We start from the raw sequence: 24,354 nt of genomic DNA on the forward strand, positions 1-24,354 counted from the left end.
TTTTGGGATCTTCATTTCACTATTTGTGCCACATTACCCTTTTCAGAATTCTGTGGAGGGCAGTTCTATAAAGAGGTGCTTAGAATTAGGTGCCTAAAATGCTCTATAAAGGAAATCAGAGGCCTAGTTTTCTGGTACAGTATATATGCACATATGGACTTAGGCACCACCACTTAGAGGGACATTCTAAAATGGCACAGAACCATAGGCTCTCCTAGGCACCCTACTGGCACCTAAGTTAATTGAGAAACACCATTCAAAATGGAAAATAATGGTAACATTAAAGCACTTACTGGCACCTAAATAAAAGGCACCTACATAGGCACTTTATGGCACTTAACGCCACTATAGGCGTGGCTAATGCTGGAAGTGACATTAGGCACCTTAAAGCACTTATGTGGGTGTGATTCACAGCATAGACAGGCGCAACAAACGTAGGCCTGGACATTTCCGGTGTCTATTTGTTCAAGAGGCGCAATTCTCTCTATGCTGCCGTCACGCGATTAAGACAAAAACCAGGAGAAAAACATCCACAAACAAGTCAAGAACCAACAAACAACAGCGGAGGTCCAGAATATCGTTGGTGTGCCAATTTATTCATCAAATCATTAAGTCTTGTGCGGTAGCTCAACTCACACGTGTTTTGGCCTCTACGGCCTGCCTCAGGAGCCTTTGTAAACCAAAATGTAATGAAAGATCACAACATGACTATAAAAATGCTAATGCACTGCCCCTACGAAACAAGTGTTGTGATCTTTCATTATCTACATCACACAATACAATTACGCTTTGGTTTACAAAGGCTCCCGAGGCAGGCCATAGAGGCCGAAACACGTGTGAGTCGAGCCACCGCACAAGACTTTGAGTTGATGAATAAATTGGTAAACCAACAATATTCTGGACCACCACTGTTGTTTATTGGTTTTTGCCATCACGTGATTGACACACGATCAGTGGTCGCTAATATTGGCGCCATAAAGAGAATCTGGGCCTTACTGCATAAATAACCAAAAATCAATTGTCATGCTATTTTAACTCAACTTATTCTATTTACTCAACCTTTTTAATGTATATTTTAAAAGGAAGCAAAGGACCTCAGAGACCCAGGACAGACTACAATGATTTTATACCATCTTCCAAAACTACCGGGTCCAATTCTCACTCATTGGTCCTAAAAAAAAACTCCCAATACCCATCATACATACCATCACCATCACATTTTTTACTTAAATCCAGTACACTTTTCTTTAAATAGCCCTGGCCCATTTTGCCAAAGTTATGGCTTTATTCAGGGGATCCTTATATAAAGTGCCAAGGACATTGAAAACAATATTGGCATTCATAAAGGACATTTCCTTACACAAATCCAACACAGAAATCTTTAGTTAAACTCGGCATACTATATAGCACAGTTACTTACCGTAACAGGTGTTATCCAGGGACAGCAGGCAGATATTCTTAACGTATGGGTGACGTCACCGACGGAGCCCCGGTACGGACCTTTTTAACTAGAAAGTTCTAGTTGGCCGCACCGCGCATGCGCGAGTGCCTTCCCGCCCGACGGAGGAGTGCGTGGTCTCCAGTTAGGATAAGCCAGCTAAGAAGCCAACCCGGGGAGGTGGGTGGGTCGTAAGAATATCTGCCTGCTGTCCCTGGATAACACCTGTTACGGTAAGTAACTGTGCTTTATCCCAGGACAAGCAGGCAGCATATTCTTAACGTATGGGTGACCTCCAAGCTAACAGAGAGGGAGGGGGGATGGTTGGCCATTAGGAAAATAAATTTTGTAACACAGATTGGCCGAAGTGTCCATCCCGTCTGGAGAAGGTATCCAGACAGTAGTGAGTAGTGAAGGTGTGAACTGAAGACCAAGTGGCCGCCTTGCAGATTTCCTCAATAGGCGTGGAACGGAGGAAAGCCACAGAAGCAGCCATAGCTCTGACCCTGTGGGCCGTGACAGCTCCTTCCAGTGACAGGCCGGCCCGAGCATAACAGAACGCAATACAGGCTGCAAGCCAATTGGACAGCGTTCGTTTAGACACAGGGTGACCCAGACGGTTAGGATCGAAGGTCAGAAAGAGTTGAGGAGAGGAGCGGTGAGCCCTGGTACGGTCAAGGTAGTACGCCAGGGCACGCTTACAATCCAGCGTGTGAAGAGCCTGTTCCCCAGGATGAGAATGGGGTTTTGGGAAGAAGACAGGTAGCACGATGGACTGGTTGAGGTGAAAGGCTGAAACCACCTTAGGAAGGAATTTAGGATGGGTACGCAGAACCACCTTGTCATGGTGAAAGACAGTGAACGGTGGATCGGCGACTAGTGCATGTAGCTCACTAACCCTCCTGGCAGAGGTGATGGCAATGAGGAAAAGCACCTTCCATGTGAGAAGTTTGAGCGAGGTAGTAGCAAGAGGCTCAAAGGGGGGTTTCATGAGGGCTGACAAAACCACATTGAGGTCCCAGACGACCGGGGGAGGCTGAAGAGGTGGTTTGATATTGAAGAGGCCTCTCATGAACCGGGAAACCAGAGGATGAGCCGTGAGGGGTTTTCCAAGGATAGGCTCGTGAAAAGCAGTGATGGCACTGAGGTGGACTCTGATCGAGGTAGACTTGAGACCAGCGTTAGACAGAGAGAGCAAATAGTCCAGTACAGTCTCCACCGCCAATGAGGTGGGATTGTGATGATGCAGGAGGCACCAAGAGGAGAACCGGGTCCATTTCTGATGGTAACATTGGAGTGTGGAGGGTTTCCTGGAGGCATCCAAAATGCGACGGACAGGCTGAGACAGGTTTTCTTGAGAGGTCAGCCCGAGAGAAACCAAGCTGTCAGGTGGAGGGAAGACAGATTGGGATGTAGCAGAGACTGATGTTGCTGCGTAAGCAGAGAAGGAAATACAGGAAGAGGAATGGGCTCCCTGGAGCTGAGTTGAAGTAGGAGGGAGAACCAGTGTTGCCTGGGCCACCGAGGGGCGATGAGAATCATGGTGGCTCTGTCCTTGCGGAGTTTGAACAGGGTCCGCAACATCAGAGGAAGTGGAGGGAAGGCATAGAGGAACCGATCCGTCCAGTCGAGCAGGAATGCATCCGGGGCCAGACGATGTGGAGAGAAGAGTCTGGAGCAGAACTGGGGCAGCTGATGGTTGTGAGGAGCTGCAAAGAGGTCCACCTGTGGAGTGCCCCAGCGAGCAAAGATGGAGTGGAGAGTGGGAGAATCCAGGGTCCACTCGTGAGGTTGAAGGATGCGGCTGAGCTGGTCGGCCAGGGAGTTCTGTTCGCCCTGGATATAGACCGCTTTGAGATAAAGATTGTGGGCTGTGGCCCAGGTCCAAATTCGGAGGGCCTCCTGACAAAGGGGACGAGATCCGGTGCCGCCTTGCTTGTTGATGTAGTACATGGCGACCTGGTTGTCCGTGCACAGGAGAAGAACCTGAGGATAGAGAAGGTGCTGGAAGGCCTTGAGAGCATAAAACATGGCTCTGAGTTCCAGGAAATTGATGTGATGTTGACGCTCCTGAGGGGTCCAGAGTCCCTGGGTGCGTAAATCCCCTATGTGAGCTCCCCATGCATAGGGGGAGGCATCTGTGGTGATGATCATGGAATGAGGGGGTGGATGCAAAAGGAGGCCCCTGGAAAGATTTGAGGAGTTCAACCACCATTGAAGAGATCGCTGAAGAGACGATGTCACAGAGATGGGATGAGAAAGAGGATCCCTGGTCTGTGACCATTGGTTGGCGAGGGTCCATTGCGGTATCCTCAGATGGAGTCGCGCCAGAGGAACTACATGGACTGTCGAGGCCATGTGACTCAGAAGAATCATCATCTGGCGAGCAGGGATGGATGGTTGGAGGAGCACCTGTCGACAGAGGTGAAGCAGTGTCTGGTGCCGGTCGGCAGGAAGGAACGCTCTCATGAAGTTGGTATCGAGAAGTGCTCCGATGAACTGAAGGCGCTGCGTGGGAAGCAGATGCGACTTGGGATAATTGATCTCGAAGCCCAAGAGATGAAGGAAAGAGATGGTGTGGTGAGTTGATTGCAGCACAAGTGGAGAGGTTGTTTCTTTCACCAACCAATCGTCCAAGTAGGGGAACACTTGTAGGTTGTGGGACCTGAGACAGGCCGCTACCACAATCAGGCACTTGGTGAACACCCTGGGTGATGATGCGAGACCAAAGGGTAGCACTTTGTACTGATAGTGGTGATTCAGTATCTGGAATCGGAGGTAGCGACGTGAAGCCTGATGGATTGGGATGTGAGTGTAGGCCTCCTTGAGGTCCAGGGAACATAGCCAGTCGTGATGAGACAGAAGAGGATAAAGTGTGGCAAGGGAGAGCATCCTGAACTTTTCCTTGACCAAACACTTGTTGAGGTTCCTGAGGTCGAGGATAGGACGAAGATCCCCTGTTTTCTTGGGTACCAAGAAGTAGCGGGAGTAAAATCCCTGACCTCTTTGGTCTGGTGGAACTTCTTCGATGGCATTGAGAAGGAGGAGGGATTGGACCTCCCTGAGGAGGAGTGGAGTTTGGGAGGAGTGAGAAGCAGACTCTACGGGAGGATGGTCTACAGGAAGAGTCTGGAACCTTAGTGAGTATCCGTGACGGATGATGTTTAGAACCCACTGGTCTGATGTGATGGCCTCCCAGCGTCGCAGAAAGATGGTGAGGCGGCCCCCGATAGGTTGAGGCAGAGGCAGCGAGGGTTGGAGACTGGCTATGCCCTGGAGAAAGGAGTCAAAAGGGCTGAGGAGGCTTAGTTTGAGGGAGAGGCTTGGCTGTCTGGTGAGATTGCGAGCGAGCCTGAGAGTGTTGTTGTTGTTGTTGTTGGCGAGGCCGACGAGATTGCTGTTGAGGAGGATTAAGTGGCCTAGCAGAAAAACGACGTTGGTAAGAAGACTGAGGTCTGTATGGTCGTGTCGGCGGAGTCTTCTTTTTAGGCTTAATGAGGGTGTCCCATCTCGTCTCATGAGCTGAAAGTTTTTGTGTGGTGGTATCCAGAGACTCCCCAAAGAGTTCATCACCAAGACAGGGCGCGTTGGCAAGGCGGTCTTGGTGGTTCACATCCAGGTCAGATACTCTCAGCCAGGCAAGGCGTCGCATGGCTACTGCCAGAGCAGAGGCTCGGGAGGAGAGCTCGAAGGAGTCATAGATTGAGCGTACCATGAATTTCCTAAGCTGAAGAAGGGTGGAAATTTGTTGTTGAAACAATGGAACCTTGCGTTCAGGGATGTACTTTTGCAAAGCAGAAAGTTGTTGTACCAGATATTTCATGTAAAAAGAAAAATGAAATGAGTAATTGTTGGCTCTGCTAGCCAGCATGGCATTCTGGTACAGGCGCTTTCCAAATTTATCCATTGTTTTACCCTCTCTGCCAGGAGGGGTGGAGGCATAGACACTGGAACCATGAGATTTTTTGAGAGTGGATTCTACCAGGAGGCTCTCATGTGGCAACTGGGGTTTATCAAATCCTGGGATAGGGATGACCCGGTATAAACTGTCCAGTTTCTTAGGGGCACCTGGGACAGTAAGGGGATTCTCCAAGTTTTTATAAAACGTCTCCCATAGAATATCATGGACGGGGAGTTTGAGAAATTCCTTGGGGGGTTGATCGAAGTCCAAGGCTTCTAGAAAGGCCTGGGACTTCTTGGAGTCGGACTCAAGTGGGATGGAGAGAGCCCCAGACATCTCCCGAAGGAATTTTGTAAATGAGGACTGCTCGGGTTTGGAGGTGGATTCAGCCATGGAGGGTTCCTCATCAGTGGAAGAGGCATCCTCCTCGGTACCGAGTGGGGATTGCTCCCATAAATCAGGGTCCCTGATGGCCGGCTCAGCATGGCGGGTTTTAGAAAGGGACTTGCCAGATCTCATGGATACGGTGCCAGGAGATGAAGACCGGTGCCGATCTCTGTCCCGGGAGGAGTGGTGCCGATCCCGGTCCCGAGACGATCGATGTCGATCCTGGGGCCGGGAGGGGTCCTCCGCCGCGCAGGTCTGGAGTGTAGGCTGTGCCGATAAGACCGGCATCGAAGTGTTCATCGGTACCGAGGGGGGTGGCCACTGGCGTAGTGGTGCGAGGCTCGGGCCGGACCGGTACCGGAAGGAGTGGTGCCAGCAGGGTTGGAAGCAGTTCCTGAAGCTGGTGCTGTAGCTGTTCCTGTAATTTGGTCTGGAGGATGGCCGAGATATGGTCCTCCAATGGGGGCACCGGTACCGTTTTACTTTTCTTCGGTACCATAGGTGCCGCTCTACGCTCCGGTGATGAGGAGGCCGATGAAGAGGCACTCACCGTTATCGGAGCGGAGCGCTTACGGGACTTGCGGGACGTCGGAAGAACCGGTGTCACCGCCGTGGCTGGAGGGCGCTCGAGGGAAGTGGAAGGCTTCTTAGCCGGCTTACCTTGCGCCATCGACCCCGCAGAAGGATCAGGTGGTGTCGATGTTGACGGTGCCGATTTCGGCGGTGCCGTCGACGTCGGGGTCGGATCCATAGTAGAACCGGTGCCGAAGAGGAGATTCTGCTGGATTTGTCTATTTTTAAGTGTGCGTTTTTGGAGAGTCGCACAGCGGGTGCAGGTGTCAGCCCGATGTTCCGGACCCAAGCACTGTAGGCACCAGTTGTGTGGGTCCGAAAGGGAAATCGGGCATGCACACCGCTGGCACTTCTTAAAACCCGGCTGAGGGGGCATGAAGGGAAATACGGCCTCCGCGAAATCAAAGCCGGAGGCTTGTATGATGGCAACAGGCCCCGCCGGGGCCGGTTGAAAAATAAAGGAAAAAAGAAAGTTTTTTTTTTTTTTTTTTTTACAAATTTGAAAGAAAACAGAAAACCCGAAGGAAAAAAACCGAAAAAATCAGAAATAACGCGAGCGGGAAGGCAAAAAAGGAGTGTTCAACAGCCGTTGAAACCACATGCGTCTTCTTCGCTCCGCGGAAACGAAGAAACTGGAGACCTCGCACTCCTCCGTCGGGCGGGAAGGCACTCGCGCATGCGCGGTGCGGCCAACTAGAACTTTCTAGTTAAAAAGGTCCGTACCGGGGCTCCGTCGGTGACGTCACCCATACGTTAAGAATATGCTGCCTGCTTGTCCTGGGATAATTCAGCTTACATGTGGCTTAGTTCCCCTTTTCAAAGCAGAAAAAATGGCACCCTTAAATAAAAAAAATGCCAACACATGCTCCATTGAACTGTTATATCACTAGTAAAGAAACATTATTAGTTTTTACAATGATTTTTCAACATCAAATGAAAAGCCACCTTTTGTCAGTATGTTTGTTCTGTGTTATAGAAAAGGTTTCCAATCAATATTGGAATTTAGCCCATTGGGTTCTAAGGTTCCCAATTTATAGATCCATTTGACTTCCTCCTTTTAAAATGTACATTAAAGTTAAGCATATAGAATAAGTTGAGTTATAACAGCATGACACTGATTTTCAGCGATTGTTCAGATTTGTTTTTTTGGCTGTTTATGCGGTCAGTTTGATCTGGCAGCATCCGCACAATTTAGGCACCCGTACTTACGCCAATCATTGGCACCCATACTTACGCCAATGTCTTACATGCAGGAGATACAAGCATAACCTATAGCAGTGTTTGTCAACTCAGTCCTCAGGGCACACCCAGCCAGTCAGGTTTTCAGGATATCCACAATGAATAAGCCAAAACTGCAGATATGTACAACGATTTAGGCAAAATTTATTGTGACAACCAAACTATATATTAAAACCTTTTTACCAAACAGGGGACCCAACACGGTCTGTGTTTCGGACAACCTTCATCAGGGGTCCATGGTAGAAAAAGGAAAAAACATATGTCACAACAAATGTATATAATAAAGCCAAACTGATGTTATGTAACGCTGAGAGTCACTGTGAATAGTAAAAATCGCTTTATTATATACATTTGTTGTGACATATGTTTTTTCCTTTTTCTACCATGGACCCCTGATGAAGGTTGTCCGAAACACGGACCCTGTTTGGTAAAAAGGTTTTAATATATAGTTTGGTTGTCACAATAAATTTTGCCTACATCGTTGTACATATCTGCAGTTTTGGCTTGTTTTTTCCTGGTTGGTTTTTTCACTGCAGACAAGGTTGGACTCCCCTCTTTTTGTTTCTATCCACAATGAATATGCATGAGATAGATCCACCTACCAATCTACCAAGGAGAGCAGTGCATGCAAATCTCTCTCATGTGCATTTATTGTGGGCCCTGAGGACTGGGTTGAAAAGCACTCCTATAGGTTATGCTCATATTTCCTGCATTTAAGAGCATTCACTTACACTACCACTACAGTTGCACCTCGGAATCCGAACGCCCCAGAACTCGAACAACTTGGAATCCAAATAGAAATTTAATTTTGCCCCGGAATCCAAACGCTGCTTTGGAATCCGAACGTTCGGGAACTGCAAAGCGTTGCTCAGCCCAAAGCTTCCCCTCTGACGCAGCTTCCTGTTTCCGCCTGGGCAGTTCGCGTCAGAGGGAATCTTTGGGCTGAGCACCACTTGCAGTTGCTGATCTTGCTTTCTATGCCTGAGTTTGTGGGACCAAGGAACGGTTTCTATTATTTTCAATGGGAAAAATTGTCTTGGAACTTGAACGTTTTGGAACTCAAACGGGGTTCTGGAACAGATTAAGTTCAGATTCCGAGGTACCACTGTATTTAAACACTAAAGGGAGTACGCAGCGCTGTACATTTTGACATTAGACAGTCCCTGTTAAGAAGAGCTTACAATCTAACTTGGGGGGATGCAGAACCCAAGGAGGACAGTTAGGAGTTGAAAGCCATCTCAAAGAGGTGAGCTTTGAACTCGCACTTGAACACTGCCAAAGACAGAGCCTGCAGTAAGGATTCAGGCAGTTTGTACACATATATGCCGGTATTCTAGTCATTTATACATGTATTTGGCAGATAAATGTTAGTATCTTTACAGAATTATCCACTATGGCCTGGATTCAGTAAATGGTACTAAAACGTAGGTACACAAAAAAGCACAAAGGGCCTTCAGGTTCCAGGAAATTCTACTTTAATGAACTCGACACTGGCCATGTTTCAGCGTGTCCACCTGTGTCAGGGGTCAGAAAGTCTTGTAGTTCATTATAAAAGATCAAAATACTGAAGTGACAATGAAAAAATGTTGCTCAAACACGCTCAGTCTAACAGTTAAGCTACACAGATACTTTTTTTTTTTAAACTGTTAGACTGAGCGTGTTTGGGCAACGTTTTTTCATTGTGACTTCAGTATTTTTTTTATAATGAACTATAAGGGGCCGCTGAAAAGTTCTCAGCCCAGCCAACAAAGGTGGAGCAGTAGAGGTCTGCACGGGAACGGGAATCCCGCGGGGATCCTCCCCCAGCTATACGGGACTCCCATGGGGATCCCCCTGAAGTCCATGGGACTCCCACGGGGACCCCCCCCCCCTTAGGCCCATGGGACTCCCACGGGGATGGGACTAGGGTACTTGAGGCCTACCTAATGCTCCATCGAGCCACAATTGAAATTTCATGAAGAGACCGGTTCGGATCCAGCGCCGCAGCAGGAACAGTCAGCACATACGCACACGTCATACACAGAGCCTTGCTGCTGATTGGTTGGGAGGGGTTACATGCAAGGCTAGAGTGGGAAGACAGCTTGTATTAGTTAGCCGCCCAATCCCTCCAAAGGCCCCGACTGAGAAACTCGAGAGGAGACTGGACTGGAAGGAAGCCTTTCGAGAGAGACCCGAGGAGACCGGGTATGCTTAAAACAAGGTTCTATATGGTAGGTGTGGGTTAATAGTAACAATAGATCGCTTCATAAATAAGAAGTTAGGTATACAATAAAAACATAAAATAGAATTTATTAAAATAATTTTTGTATTAATTATCCTTTATACCCCCTTTCCTTCTTGATTGATAACCTTGTGGGTTGGATATTTTGGGTAATGATCCGTGTGTTTGTTAGCTGAATCAAAACTTTGCCATGCACATCCCTGTAGAGGACCAGGCAGCAGAAAGCACAGTTACTTACCGTAACAGGTGTTATCCAGGGACAGCAGGCAGATATTCTTAACACATGGGTGACGTCACCGACGGAGCCCTCGGTACGGACCTTTTTAACTAGAAGTTTCTAGTTGGCCGCACCGCGCATGCGCGAGTGCCTTCCCGCCCGACGGAGGAGTGCGTGGTCCCCAGTTAGGATAAGCCAGCTAAGAAGCCAACCCGGGGAGGTGGGTGGGACGTAAGAATATCTGCCTGCTGTCCCTGGATAACACCTGTTACGGTAAGTAACTGTGCTTTATCCCAGGACAAGCAGGCAGCATATTCTTAACACATGGGTGACCTCAAAGCTAACAAAGAGGGAGGTGGGATGGTTGGCCATTAGGAAAATAAATTTTGTAACACAGATTGGCCGAAGTGTCCATCCCGTCTGGAGAACGCATCCAGACAGTAGTGAGTAGTGAATGTGTGAACTGAGGACCAAGTGGCCGCCTTGCAGATTTCCTCGATGGGCGTGGAACGGAGGAAAGCTACAGAAGCAGCCATAGCTCGGACTCTGTGGGCCGTGACAGTTCCTTCCAGTGAGAGACCGGCCCGAGCATAGCAGAATGCAATACAGGCAGCAAGCCAATTGGAAAGTGTCCGTTTGGAGACAGGACGACCCAAACGGTTGGGATCGAAAGACAAAAATAGCTGAGGGGATGTTCGGTGAGCTCTGGTACGATCAAGATAGTAAGCAAGGGCACGCTTACAATCCAGCGTGTGCAACGCCTGTTCCCCAGGATGCGAGTGAGGCTTAGGGAAGAAGACGGGCAGCACAATGGACTGGTTGAGGTGAAAAGCTGAGACCACCTTGGGAAGGAATTTAGGGTGGGTACGCAGAACAACCTTGTCATGGTGAAAAACAGTGAACGGTGGGTCGGCAACCAGTGCATGCAGTTCGCTAACCCTCCTGGCAGAGGTGATGGCAATCAGGAAAAGCACCTTCCAGGTAAGGAGTCTAAGTGAAGTTGTGGCAAGAGGCTCGAATGGAGGTTTCATGAGAGCTGAGAGTACCACATTCAGGTCCCAGACGACTGGAGGAGGCTTGAGGGGTGGTTTGATATTGAAGAGCCCTCGCATAAATCTGGAAACCAGAGGATGAGCCGTAAGGGGTTTTCCGAGAATGGGCTCATGAAACGCAGTGATGGCACTGAGGTGGACTCTGATGGAGGTAGTTTTGAGGCCAGCATTGGACAGCGAGAGCAAATATTCCAATACAGTTTCCACCGCTAAGGAGGTGGGTTCCTGATGATGCCGGAGACACCACGAGGAGAATCTGGTCCATTTCTGATGGTAACATTGGAGGGTGGCCGGCTTCCTGGAGGCGTCCAAGATGAGGCGGACCGGCTGAGATAGGTTCTCTGGAGAGGTCAGCCCGAGAGAAACCAAGCTGTCAGGTGGAGCGAAGACAGATTGGGATGCAGTAGAGACTGATGCTGCTGCGTAAGTAGAGTAGGAAACACAGGAAGGAGAATGGGTTCCCTGGAGCTGAGTTGGAGCAGGAGTGAGAACCAGTGTTGGCGAGGCCACCGAGGTGCGATAAGAATCATGGTGGTGTTGTCCTTGCGGAGTTTGGACAAGGTCCGCAACATCAGAGGAAGTGGAGGGAAGGCATACAGGAACCGATCCCTCCAATCGAGCAGGAATGCATCCGGAGCCAGACGGTGAGGAGAGAAGAGTCTGGAACAGAATTGGGGCAGCTGATGATTGTGAGGTGCTGCAAAGAGGTCCACCTGCGGAGTGCCCCATCGAGCAAAGATGGAGAGCAGAGTTGGAGGGTCCAACGTCCACTCGTGAGGTTGAAGGATGCGGCTGAGATTGTCGGCCAGAGAGTTCTGTTCGCCCTGGATATAGACCGCCCTGAGAAAGAGATTGCGGTCCGTGGCCCAGGTCCAGATGCGCAGAGCCTCCAAACAAAGGGGGCGAGATCCGGTGCCGCCTTGCTTGTTTATGTAGTACATGGCGACTTGATTGTCTGTGCACAGGAGGAGGACTTGAGGACAGAGGAGATGTTGGAAAGCCTTGAGGGCGTAGAACATGGCTCTGAGTTCCAGGAAATTGATGTGATGACGACGCTCCTGTGGGGTCCAAAGTCCCTGGGTGCGTAGGTCTCCTAGGTGAGCTCCCCACGCATAGGGGGACGCATCTGTGGTGATGATCATAGAGTGGGGGGGCAGATGAAAAAGCAGACCCCTGGAAAGATTTGAGGAGTTCAACCACCATTGGAGAGATTGCTGAAGAGATGATGTCACAGAGATGGGATGAGAAAGAAGATCCGTAGTCTGTGACCATTGGTTGGCGAGAGTCCACTGAGGCGTACGAAGGTGGAGACGTGCCAGAGGAAGGACATGCACCGTCGAGGCCATGTGACCCAGGAGGACCATCATCTGTCGGGCAGGAATGGAGGGATGCATGAGCACCTGACGGCAGAGATGGAGCAGGGTCCGCTGGCGATCGGAGGGGAGAAAGGCCCTCATTAGCGTGGTGTCCAGAACTGCTCCAATGAATTGAAGTCGCTGGGTGGGAAGCAGATGCGACTTGGGGTAGTTGATCTCGAACCCCAGGAGGTGGAGGAGAGAGATGGTGTGATGAGTAGCTTGAAGCACGAGTTGAGATGAAGGTGCTTTCACCAACCAATCGTCCAAGTAGGGGAACACCTGGAGGTTGTGAGACCTGAGGAAGGCCGCTACCACTATAAGGCACTTGGTGAAGACCCTGGGTGAGGAAGCGAGGCCGAACGGTAGCACCTTGTACTGATAGTGGTGGTGCAGTACCTGGAACCGCAGGTAGCGGCGAGAACTCTGATTGATGGAGATGTGAGTGTAGGCCTCTTTTAGGTCCAGGGAACATAGCCAGTCGTGATGAGAAAGAAGAGGGTAGAGCGTGGCAAGGGAGAGCATTCTGAACTTTTCCTTGACCAGACATTTGTTGAGGTCCCTGAGATCGAGAATGGGACGGAGGTCTCCCGTCTTTTTGGGTACCAGGAAGTAGCGGGAGTAGAATCCCTGACCCCTTTGATCTTGAGGTACTTCTTCGATGGCATTGAGAAGGAGGAGGGATTGAACCTCCCTCAGGAGGAGGGGGGTTTGGGATGAGTGTGAAGCAGACTCTACGGGAGGGTTGTCCGATGGAAGAGTCTGGAAGTTGAGAGAGTAGCCGTGGCGGATGATGTTGAGGACCCACTGGTCCGACGTGATGACTTCCCAATGGCTGGAGAAAATGGTGAGACGACCCCCGATAGGCTGTGGAAGAGGTAGCAAGGGTGGAAGACTGGCTATGCCCTGGAGAGAAGAGTCAAAAGGGCTGAGATTGTTTAGCAGGCTGAGGAGGCTTAGAGGGTTGAGTGGCCTGAGATCGAGCCTGGGCATGGTGCTGCTGTTGACGGGGTCGCCGAGATTGTTGGGGAGGCGGATTGAGTGGCCTGGCTGAGAACCTCCGCTGATAAGATGATTGAGGTCGATAAGGTCGGGCAGGCGGAGCCTTCTTTTTCGGCTTGATCAGGGTGTCCCACCTGGTCTCATGGGCAGAGAGTTTCTGGGTGGTGGAATCCAGCGACTCTCCAAAAAGTTCATCCCCGAGACAGGGGGCGTTGGCCAGACGATCCTGGTGGTTGATGTCCAGGTCGGAGACTCTGAGCCAGGCTAAGCGACGCATGGCTACGGCCATGGCAGAGGCCCGAGAGGTGAGCTCGAAGGAGTCGTATATCGAGCGGACCATATACTTGCGCAATTGGAGAAGGCCAGAGATGTGTTGTTGGAATAGCGGGACCTTGCGCTCAGGTAGGTACTTCTGGAGGGCAGACAGTTGTTGGACCAAATGTTTCAGATAGAAAGAAAAATGGAAGGAATAGTTGTTTGCCCTGTTGGCAAGCATGGCATTATGGTAAAGCCTCTTGCCAAACTTGTCCATGGTCTTACCTTCTCTGCCAGGAGGGGTAGAGGCATAGACACTGGAGCCCTGAGTCTTTTTTAAGGTGGATTCAACCAGAAGGGACTCATGGGGCAATTGAGATTTGTCGAATCCAGGAATAGGGATGACACGGTAAAGGTTGTCCAGTTTACGGGGGGCTCCCGGTACCGTGAGGGGATTTTCCAAGTTTTTGTAAAACGTTTCCCGCAGGATGTCATGCACGGGAAGCTTGAGGAACTCCTTAGGAGGTTGCTCAAAGTCTAAAGCCTCTAGAAAGGCTTGAGACTTTTTTGAGTCAGATTCTAGGGGAAGGGACAGGGCAGCAGACATTTCTCTCAGAAATTTAGAAAATGAGGACTGCTCTGGTTTAGAGGTGGCATCGGGTGCCGATGGTTCCTCATCAGATGAGGAGGGATCCTCCTCGGTACCGAGAGGAGTTTCCTCCCATAAGTCAGGGTCCCTGACCTCTGGTGCATGTCGAGACACCGGGGTGGAGGGCGCGGTATGGCGAGTCTTGGACAAAGACTTTCCAGAGCGCACCGAAACGGTACCAGGAGAGGACGACCGGCGTCGATCCCGGTCCCGGGAAGAATGCCGTACCGCCTGGTGCCGAGGAGGATCCAATGTGGCATGGGAATGAACCACCGGATCGACATGGAGGTGTTCGGCCGAAAGGATCGGCATGGAGGTGTTTACAGGTACCGAAGGGGTGGACACCGGGGGCTCGGTACGGGGCTCGGGCCGGTCTGGTACCGGAAGGAGCGGTGCCAGGATAGTGGGCAACAGGTGTTCAAGTTGTTGCTGTAACTGTTCCTGGAGTTGAGCTTTTAAGATGGCCGAGATACGGTCATCTAGGGGTGGCATCGGAACCGCTTTCTTTTTCTTCGGTTCCTTGGATGCCGCTCCACGCCCCGGCGATGAGGAGGCCGATGACGAGGCACTCACCGAGATCGGGGCGGAGCGTTTACGGGACCGGTGCGATGCTGGTAGGGATGGTGTCGCCACCGTAGCTGGAGGGCGCTCGAGGGAAGAGGAAGGCTGCTTAGCCGGCTTACCTGGTGCCAGCGACGCCGATGTGGGGGTCGGTCGGTGTCGAGGTCGACGGTGCCGATTTTTGAGGTACCGCCGTTGAAGTTGAGGAGTCCATCGCCGACTCGGTGCCGAAGAGAAGAGTTTGTTGAATTCTTCGGTTTTTAAGAGTTCTCTTTTGAAGAGTGGCACAGCGGGTGCAGGAGTCCGCCCGATGCTCCGGACCCAGACACTGCAAGCACCAATTGTGTGGGTCAGTGATGGAGATCGGGCGTGCACACCGCTGGCACTTCTTAAAACCGACCTGCGGGGGCATGAAGGGGAAGATAGCCTCCGCAAAATCGAAGCCCGAGGCCTGTATAATGGCAACAGGCCCCGCCGGGGCAAAAACGAAAAAAAAGGGGGGAAAAAAGCAAAGTTTTTTTTTTTTTTTTGGCAAATCAAAGTAAAATAAACCCGAAGGTAAAGAAAGAAAAATAAGGAAAAAAAGCGCGAGCGGGAAGGCAAAAAGTGGTTTCAACGGCCGTTGAAAAAACACACGCGTCTTCTTCGCTCCGCGGAAACGAAGAAACTGGGGACCACGCACTCCTCCGTCGGGCGGGAAGGCACTCGCGCACGCGCGGTGCGGCCAACTAGAAACTTCTAGTTAAAAAGGTCCGTACCGAGGGCTCCGTCGGTGACGTCACCCATGTGTTAAGAATATGCTGCCTGCTTGTCCTGGGATAACTCCTATACTGCTGTTTCTGACTTCACTTACTGATGGACTCACGAAAATCAACTGTTTATTTCTAGGAAAAGCAGCATAAAATCTGTTTTATTCTTTTGGGATCTTGCCAGGCACTTGTGACCTGGATTGACCACTGTTGGAAACAGGATACTGGGCTTGATGGACCTGACCTAATATGGCAACTCCCGTGTTCTTAAGCTGTCTCAGAAAGGAGTGAACTATGCAATGGGTGCTGAATGTGGGAATCTAGAGATGGAGAAAAAGATTTGCAGAAATCCGAGGTACAACTATACGATGGGAGGGAAATTATTGAATACCCAGGAAAGGGACTTGGGGGTAATGGTGGATATGACAATGAAGCCGAGGGCACAGTGCGCAGCGGCCGCTAAGAGAGCGAATAGAATGCTAGGTGTAACCAAGAAGGGTATTACAGCCAGAACAAAAGAAGTTATCCTGCCGTTGTATCGGGCGATGGTGCGCCCGCATTTGGAGTACTGCGTCCATTATTGGTCGCCGTACCTTAAGAAGGATATGGCGTGACTCGAGAGGATTCAGAGGAGAGCGACACGTCTGATAAAAGGTCTGATAGAAGCATGGCCTGTCGTCACCGTAGGTCATGTTTGGGGGATGTTATAGAGTTTAAAGATTTAACAGGAGCTAGTTTCGACACCGAATAGCTCCCTGGGGGTTTGTGAAATATGCATTGAGGGTTTGTTGGTTTTGAACAAGGATTGTAAGGGTCGTTAATATTATGATTGACAATAAAGCTGCGGCCAAATATTTATTCCAATAAATATTTGAGTTGTGTGATCATTGTTTGCAAGTGTGAAATTTTCAGTTGCAGGTGATTTAATTTAATTTAATTTCTTATATACCGCTATACCGTGAGGTTCTAAGCGGTTTACAATGTGAATGCATTTATTTTATTTTGCTTGGGTTATTGCAGTACCCTTTTCTCTGGACTGAATATAGGGCATTTTATATCAAAACTCACCTTGAAATGGACTTGTCTTAATATGCTGTCATACGCTGAGAGATTGGAGAAACTGGGTCTCTTTTCCCTGGAGAAGAGGAGACTTAGAGGGGATATGATAGAGACCTACAAGATCATGAAGGGCATAGAGAGAGTAGAGAGGGACAGATTCTTCAAACTTTCAAAAAATAAAAGAACAAGAGGGCACTCGGAAAAGCTGATAGGGGACAGATTCAAAACGAATGCTAGGAAGTTCTTCTTTACCCAACGTGTGGTGGACACCTGGAATGCGCTTCCAGAGAGCGTAATAGGACAGAGTATGGTACTGGGGTTTAAGAAAGGATTGGACAATTTCCTACTGGAAAAGGGGATAGAGGGGTATAGATAGAGGATTACTGCACAGGTCCTGGACTTGCTTGGGCCGCCGCGTGAGCGGACTGCTGGGCGCGATGGACCTCAGGTCTGACCCAGCGGAGGCATTGCTTATGTTCTTATGACAGATTCAGGCATTGGAACAGCAGGTAGCAGAGCAGTAAGCCCAGTAAAGGTCCAGAGAGAAACCAGAGTGAAAGAGAAGGTAAGGACAGTTATCTCAGAAGCATCTAGAAGAAATGACCTAATCCCTGTTTTTGCCTTCAGTCATTGTATACAACTGCAACCAAACCTGCTGTCACTGACCAGGACAGGAACAACTAGGGATCACGTTTGCCCAAATATGGCCTCCAGGGCTCTATCTGGGTAGTTGGTGAAGATTAAAGCAGGGTTGAGGCTACTGCATTTGTTGGAAAAGAAGGGAAGTCATATGCTTGGGGGGGGGGGGGGGGGGGGGGGAGGGATGTAATAACTCAGGGATAGCTGCTTCTTAGGTAGGTACATTACATCTATGGGCTATGGAGGGGAAGGGAAAACAGGAAAAAAATATCAACAATGATTGTACATGTGATGTTGAATTGTCTCTGCTGATACCTTAGATCAGTGTCTCTCAAATTGTGTGCCCCAACGAGATATCAGGTATGTCACAAGAGATTCCAGAATTTTACTTTAAAAAAAAAATTCCCTTTGTAAGTATACACTAGAATAGATATGTAGGTTGCGTACGCAAGAGTCTGTTAATGTTATGAGCGTCTGTGTGTGCTTAAGGATACAACGCCCAGACAAGTATCATTCTTTGACATGATTGGTCCTTGAAAGCTAAAACTATATACTTTAGTTTCACCATTGTTACAATTACCCATACATATTTATTTAAAGTTCTTAACTTTCAAATGTATTTAAAGTTATTTAAGCTAACTCCCAAATGTAATTTTTTGTTGGTATTACAATTTTATAATTTCAATTATAATGTGCCGTGAAAACTGTTTAGAGTGCCAGAGCTAAAAAAGTTTGACAGACACTGCCTTAGACACTTGGATGCCACTTGTTATCAGGATTGTGGAGCTGGTACACTAAAAGTTCGACTCTACTACTGGAGTTGGAACACGTTTGCCAATCTCTAACCCACTCAAAATTGCTTCCAACTCTGACTTCACAGCCCTGCTTGTTATTCTTCAGTGTCTTTGTCTGAGTATCATTAAAAATACTTAAGGCCAGTAGCTGGTAACAATATCAATTTATGTATGTTTCAAGCTACATGATTCACCAAAGGCTTAACATCCTTCTGTAAATCCTTCGTTTATGTGCAGCAGAGGAATGAAGCACCAAAAATCCCACCTCAAAAAAAATGCTCCATTATCTTTCTATAGCAGAAACAGTACACACATACCGATTCGCCGTAACATTGTGATTTAAAAATTGCACCTTTGAAACTGCCTTCTCATCTCTTTTTCCGATTACAGACATACAGAAAACACTCACACATACAAGTATGCACACACAAAACTATCAACAAACATACATGCACATAAACACACAAGCATGAACACAAGCACTCCTCCTCTCCACTCATTTACATGAGTAGTATTAGCGGGGTTGGAAGGAAATTCATGACCCATGCTCTGCATTCTTTCGTTACTTGTTCATAACTTTCATCAAACCAACATAATACTCCAATGATGCTAAATTAATGACTTGTGAAGCTACTTAGGTGCCTTCTTCCAATTATGATCTATTCATCACATGCCTTCGGAGGGGTCTTCACAAATCCAGCAATCCAGTCTTTTTTTCCAAGGCAAACATGACTATTCAGATTATACATTTACAGTACTGTGCTATATTCTGACAGACTAGTTAACAGTAAACATTAAAACATCTAGGAGCAAAGTCATGGAGAATGCATTTCTTAAGACATCTTACTGACAAGTCAAACAGCTTTTATTTTAGAAAATGCATTTTTTATGTTTTGCATTGTACAGTTTTTTTTTTTTTTTTTAAACAAAAGCTTGAAATGTTCACTTTCAACATAGGCAGTTAAGGCATAGTTAAAAAGAAAATAATAATTCTTTTTATCATTTTTAAACCTTTCCGAAATAAATGAATAGGACCGACAATTCTGAGGTTTTGGTTTTGAGGGGTCATGGAAGACTGGAATAGTGGACTACCAAAGACCAAGACAAACAAACTACAATGAAACACGGTGTTCTGCCTTTCTATTTTTCTCAAACCACATTATTGCTTTCATCATGTATCAAGCTGACAGGGTAGGATTAAGGCAGTTCTTAAGGTACACTGCAGCAGTCTACAAATTTATTCAACAAGCACCACTGGGATCCTTCCTAACATAATATGGACTGAGCGGATCAAAGATGGTAGTTATCAAAATGTCCTCCAGAGCTTAGCAGGTTACAAAAGACTAGGTCAGTGAAACTTCCAGATGCACTGTTCAGTTTTGATTTTCTTACGATTGCTTGCCTATGGGATGAATGCTAAAAATCCGAGGCAGCAATACGGACTGCTTGTTAGCTGTAAGGCAAACTCTCTCCTTGAGTTATGTTCAGACAGTGGAAACCCTAGTTTATAGGATTACGCTTCCCTGATGAGGTATAAGGCCCCACTTAATGTCTGGTTTTCTTTTTCTTAAGCTTCTTGCTTTCCAAGGTAGAGAAAACAATTATATAAATGAGCTGTTCAAGATTGTATTCTGGATAATAAATCTTAATCACAACATTGGCTGCACTATCTGAGTGAGCAGTCACTGAAATTTTAAGAACCGACTGGATGCTTAAATCTTCAGACATATACAAGCAAATATTCCCTGAGAATTTGTAAAGAATTGAGCCCTTTTTGAATGAAATCCTTAAATCCTTTCAAGTCCCTTGTTGCCATATGGCCACCGAAATAAGTTAAGCATCTATAGGCGTGAAAATATTCTGGGCATGGAAGGATTAATGTTGGTTTTAGAAAACTTTTAAAACAAATTTTATAAAATTGTTTATCTAGCACATGTAGTGCTTTTGAAAGTCTTCTATTTCTGAGCTGTGCTAATGTCCTTAACCTGCCATGCCAATATTTCAGCTCTTGTCCCGGTGCAATCACTTTCAGGGAGTAAGAAATATTTATGACCTAGAAGTTGGCACGACGAGTGAGGTGATTAAATTTGCGGACGATACAAAGTTATTCAGAGTAGTGAGGACACAGAAGGATTGCGAAGACCTACAAAGATAAATAAATACGCTTGAGGAATGGGCTGCGAAATGGCAAATGAGGTTCAACGTGGATAAGTGCAAGGTGATGCATGTCAGTAACCAAAATCATATGCACGAATACAGGATGTCCGGTGCTATACTCGGAGAGAGCCCCCAGGAAAGAGACTTGAGAGTACTTGTAGACAAGTCAATGAAACTGTCCGCACAATGTGTGGCGGCAGCGAAAAGGGCAAACAGAATGCTAGGAATGATTAAGAAGGGGATAATAAACAGATCATGAGGTTATCATGCGGTTGTATCAGGCCATGGTACGCCCCCACCTGGAATACTGCGTCCAACACTGGTCGCCGTACGTGAAAAAGGACATAGTACTACTCGAAAGGGTCCAGAGAAGAGCGGCAAAAATGGTTAAGGGACTGGAGGAGTTGCCATAAAATGAGAGTCTAGAGAAACTGGGCCTCTTCTCCCTTGAAAAGAGGAGACAGAGAGGACATAATCGAAACATTCAAGATATTAAAGGGAATTGACTTAGTTGAGAAAGAGAGATTGTTCACCCTCTCCAAGGTGAAGAGAACGAGAGGGCACGCTCTAAAGTTAAAAGGGGATAGATTCCGTACAAATGTAAGGAAGTTCTTCTTCACCCAGAGAGTGGTAGAAATCTGGAACGCTCTTCCAGATGCTGTTATAGGGGAAAGCACCCTTCAGGGATTCAAGAAAAGATTAGATAAGTTCCTGCTGGACCAGAACATGAGCAGGTAAAGCTAGACTCAAAAAGGGCATTGGTCTTTGACCTAGGAGCCGCCATGTGAGCGGACTGCTGGGCACGATGCAATACTGGTCTGACCCAGAAGCGACAAATCTTATGTTCTCTCAATGCAATCTTAGTCTTCCTGTTGGAACTGCCAACAAGGAACCTGAACCAACTGTGGTGCTTCTGGGATATAGGTACTTGGCAAGCAAATTGATTGAAACGTCCAACTTATTTCACATAAAACAGTCCTCCAAATTATTTAGACTTTTTAAACCCAAAGTATTGAACAGCTGTCCCCTGCTAATAACTACTAAATCAGTGGCAGTCTGATTCCATCTGCGTAACTGAGAGACCAAAATCCTCAGGATCCCCGTGCCAATCCAGTTTCACTGGAAACTGTATTCCAATTTTTAGAATTATGAGAGAAGCTTTAGGTTATATAATAATTCTGAAACAGCCGTGTGACACAATCTTGACTAACATCTTTCTGCCAAGTGTCTCAACACTGTGCTCATTTGAACAAAGGAGAGGTTTAAACAGCCAGGTAACACATAAGACAGCCAATTTACTCTAATCAATTGTCTTACAGGTGAATTTTCCTTCGGCACCATTAGTTTACACTGCAGCTGGGAAGGGCCATTCTTTCTGATCCTGGAGGACTGCAACAAAGCTTTTCAGGATCATGAAATCCTACTAATTAACCAGGTTTTAAGTCAAAGATATACCTCACGGTTGTCCTGTGTGGATACTCTGAAACTCACTGCAATGTTTGCACCCTGCATGGCTGGTCTAATGTAAAGAAGCAATGTGTCCAAACTAGTGAATGTGCTTGAATGCTTGTAACTCCTGTAGATATTTCCTCATTTTGGCATTCTACTTCTGTTGCTCAGTTCTTCTCTTGCATGCCTGGAAAGTGGCATAACAAAGAACAGAGCAAACAAGAAAAATTCACCAAAAGGTTCCACAGTAGAAAAGGGACTACCACAAAACAAAACCATCCTGTGGAAACGATGATCTGAGGTATTGACCCATCATGGTCTGTGCTTTGGTATTAGACAACCTTCTTCTGGGGTCCGTTCTTGTTAAACCTCAAAAAAATAGACACGCTTGAGAGCATCCAAAATACCGTGCGATAAAAGTCAGAGCGCAGCCAACGCGATCCGAGTCTAGCGGTCTCAGATCGCGTTGGCTGCGCTCTGACTTTTATCACACGGTATTTTGGATGCTCTCAAGCATTTTAATTTTTTGTGGTTTAATAAGAACGGACATTGTCGGGTCCATACCACAGATTTGATCCTGTGTGCCATTTGGATTTCTCAAGTACATGCATTGCTTTTACTTGTGAAGACTTTTTCCACAACAAACTGTTTATCGAGATCATCGTTTCCCGTGTTGTTTCGTGTTTTGGTAATCAAAGAACAGACACAGAGGGCACCAATGGCTCCAAGCCAGTAAAAGTCAGGATGTTAAGATACATATATTTACCCTTTTGTTTCCAAAAGACAAAATCTCAATTTATTTTGCAATTGGGTGCGACCCTTGGCTATTGATAACAGCATTTTCTATTAATTTAAGGGCTCCTTTTACTAAGGTGCGCTAGCGTTTTTAGCGCACGCACGCTAGCTGAAAAATTACCGCCTGCTTAAAAGGAGGCGGTAGTGGCTAGCGCGTGCGGCATTTTAGCGCGCGCTATTCCGCGCGTTAAAGCCCTAACGCACCTTTGTAAAAGGAGCCCTAAGTGTTTTTACTTGTGGCTAGTTAGTGCAGCGTACAGTCGGTAGACTGCATATAGCTTGTTTATGCCTAAATGTTTTAAAGAATATACATATAAACTGCATATATATATATTTTTTTTTAAAATTTAAGTTAGAGCAGTAAGACCTTTTCCCATTCTAGCACACATCTTGTACATTCAGTTCTTGTAGCTCACATCTTTAATATCCCAGCTGATGCCATTTGGATTTCTAGGCTGTGCCTTTTATAGTACGGTTGAAATGTGTCCACAATTTTACATATAGGGGTATTCTAGAAAAATCACACACATACATATTAACAAAGGTCACAATTCAGTCACTAAAGCGAAACTTTTTTTTTTTTTAAATGGTACTTTGGTAGACAGCAAATCAACATTAAAACATGGAGAGAAAAAAAATAAATAACAAATATATCTGTCTGTTTTGTTTCAAGTCCACAGTAGGTGTTTTTCTTTTCTTTTTTTTTTTTACAGCCCTGTTTGCAAATTGACCTGTACTGAAAGCTGAATAGAAAAACATAAAAGAAGGGACCTTAGCCAGCAGTGGTCCTCTCTTTCTCCACCGTGCTCAATGGAGAAAATTCCTTAAGAACAAATTCTACAATTTATTTTTACACAATTCTAAATTAGAACTGTTGTAATAGAAGGAACATAATGATAAAAACTGAACAAAGGTGTCCCTCTGTCCCTTCAGGAAACAGACAGAATGCAGCTGAGGGCTCACATCTTGCGAGTTCTGCCCCATCACTGGGTGATAAAGTTATGGAAACAAGTGTGCTACCACCTCCAGGCCAATATATTCCAAGTATATTTAGCCTTGTGGATTGCCCCATTACTTCTATAGGACTTTGTATAAATGGATTTCCAAGTCTGGATCTGGTAAAGACTTTATGCCTCTTTAAGTTGTCCCTGTCCTCTTCCTTGTTCTTCAAGAGGTCATGAAGAGAAGAAAAGGTGGGTGTGTCTTGTTGCTCTCAGCTAGCTTGTTGCTCTCAGCTAGCAAAAACCCAGATCATCACTTTTAACACTGTAGGTGAAAAGTACAGTTGAGTTTGATAGACAAACAAAGGCACTCTATAACATTGGATGAGGAGAAGATTCCCTGTGCCTCCTGCTTGAAGAACAGTCAATGTGTCAGCATTTTAAGTCTTGTGATCCAGCTGACAAACAGCGATGGCTCTGTAGAGGGAGCTTTTGTGGGTGATATGGTGGGATTCTTCTTGGAGATTTCCTCTTGGAATGGGATTGTAGCACTGTTGTGGAGATCTGCATTCATTAAGCATCTGCTTCCCCTGATGTAGTCCGTGCCCCTCACGAGCTGCCTGTCAGCCATGGCCCTGGAAAAGTAATGGTGTGTGGGGACACTCTCTTCAATGATGGGAGGAATCCTCTCATTACTAAAATACCTACATAGGACATCGTCACCTGCAAAAAGATGAGAAGCAGAGGTTAATATAGATTAAAAATTATGCCCATCCCCCACATTAAGAAGTATGGCAGTTCTTAAGTTCGCTGGGGTGTTGCATGGAAAGACATAAAACAGAGGCTCATTGTCTAAGGATCCCAGTTCTAGTTCAAAAATGAACTGGAGGCCTAAAGGAAGAGGCACAAGCTGTCAGTCAA

General features: G+C 47.0%; 1 protein-coding gene across 2 annotated transcripts in view; it reads right to left on the reverse strand.

Annotated features, from left to right (window-relative positions):
* CNKSR3 (CNKSR family member 3) overlaps positions 1–24,354 on the reverse strand; it is a 595,138-nt gene that overhangs the window by 295,393 nt on the left and 275,391 nt on the right. Inside the window, exon 13 of one of the 2 annotated variants that reach the window (XM_033936401.1) lies at positions 22,895–24,156. The exons of the other annotated variant lie outside the window; for it this stretch is intronic. Within the exon in view, the coding sequence (XP_033792292.1) occupies positions 23,858–24,156 (299 nt within the window). The 3' untranslated portion in view covers positions 22,895–23,857. Of the gene's footprint in view, positions 1–22,894; positions 24,157–24,354 lie in introns of those variants that run through there. 2 annotated transcript variants of the gene reach the window in all.

The sequence above is a fragment of the Geotrypetes seraphini genome, chromosome 3, assembly GCF_902459505.1.
Source record: "Geotrypetes seraphini chromosome 3, aGeoSer1.1, whole genome shotgun sequence".
NCBI lineage: Eukaryota > Metazoa > Chordata > Amphibia > Gymnophiona > Dermophiidae > Geotrypetes > Geotrypetes seraphini.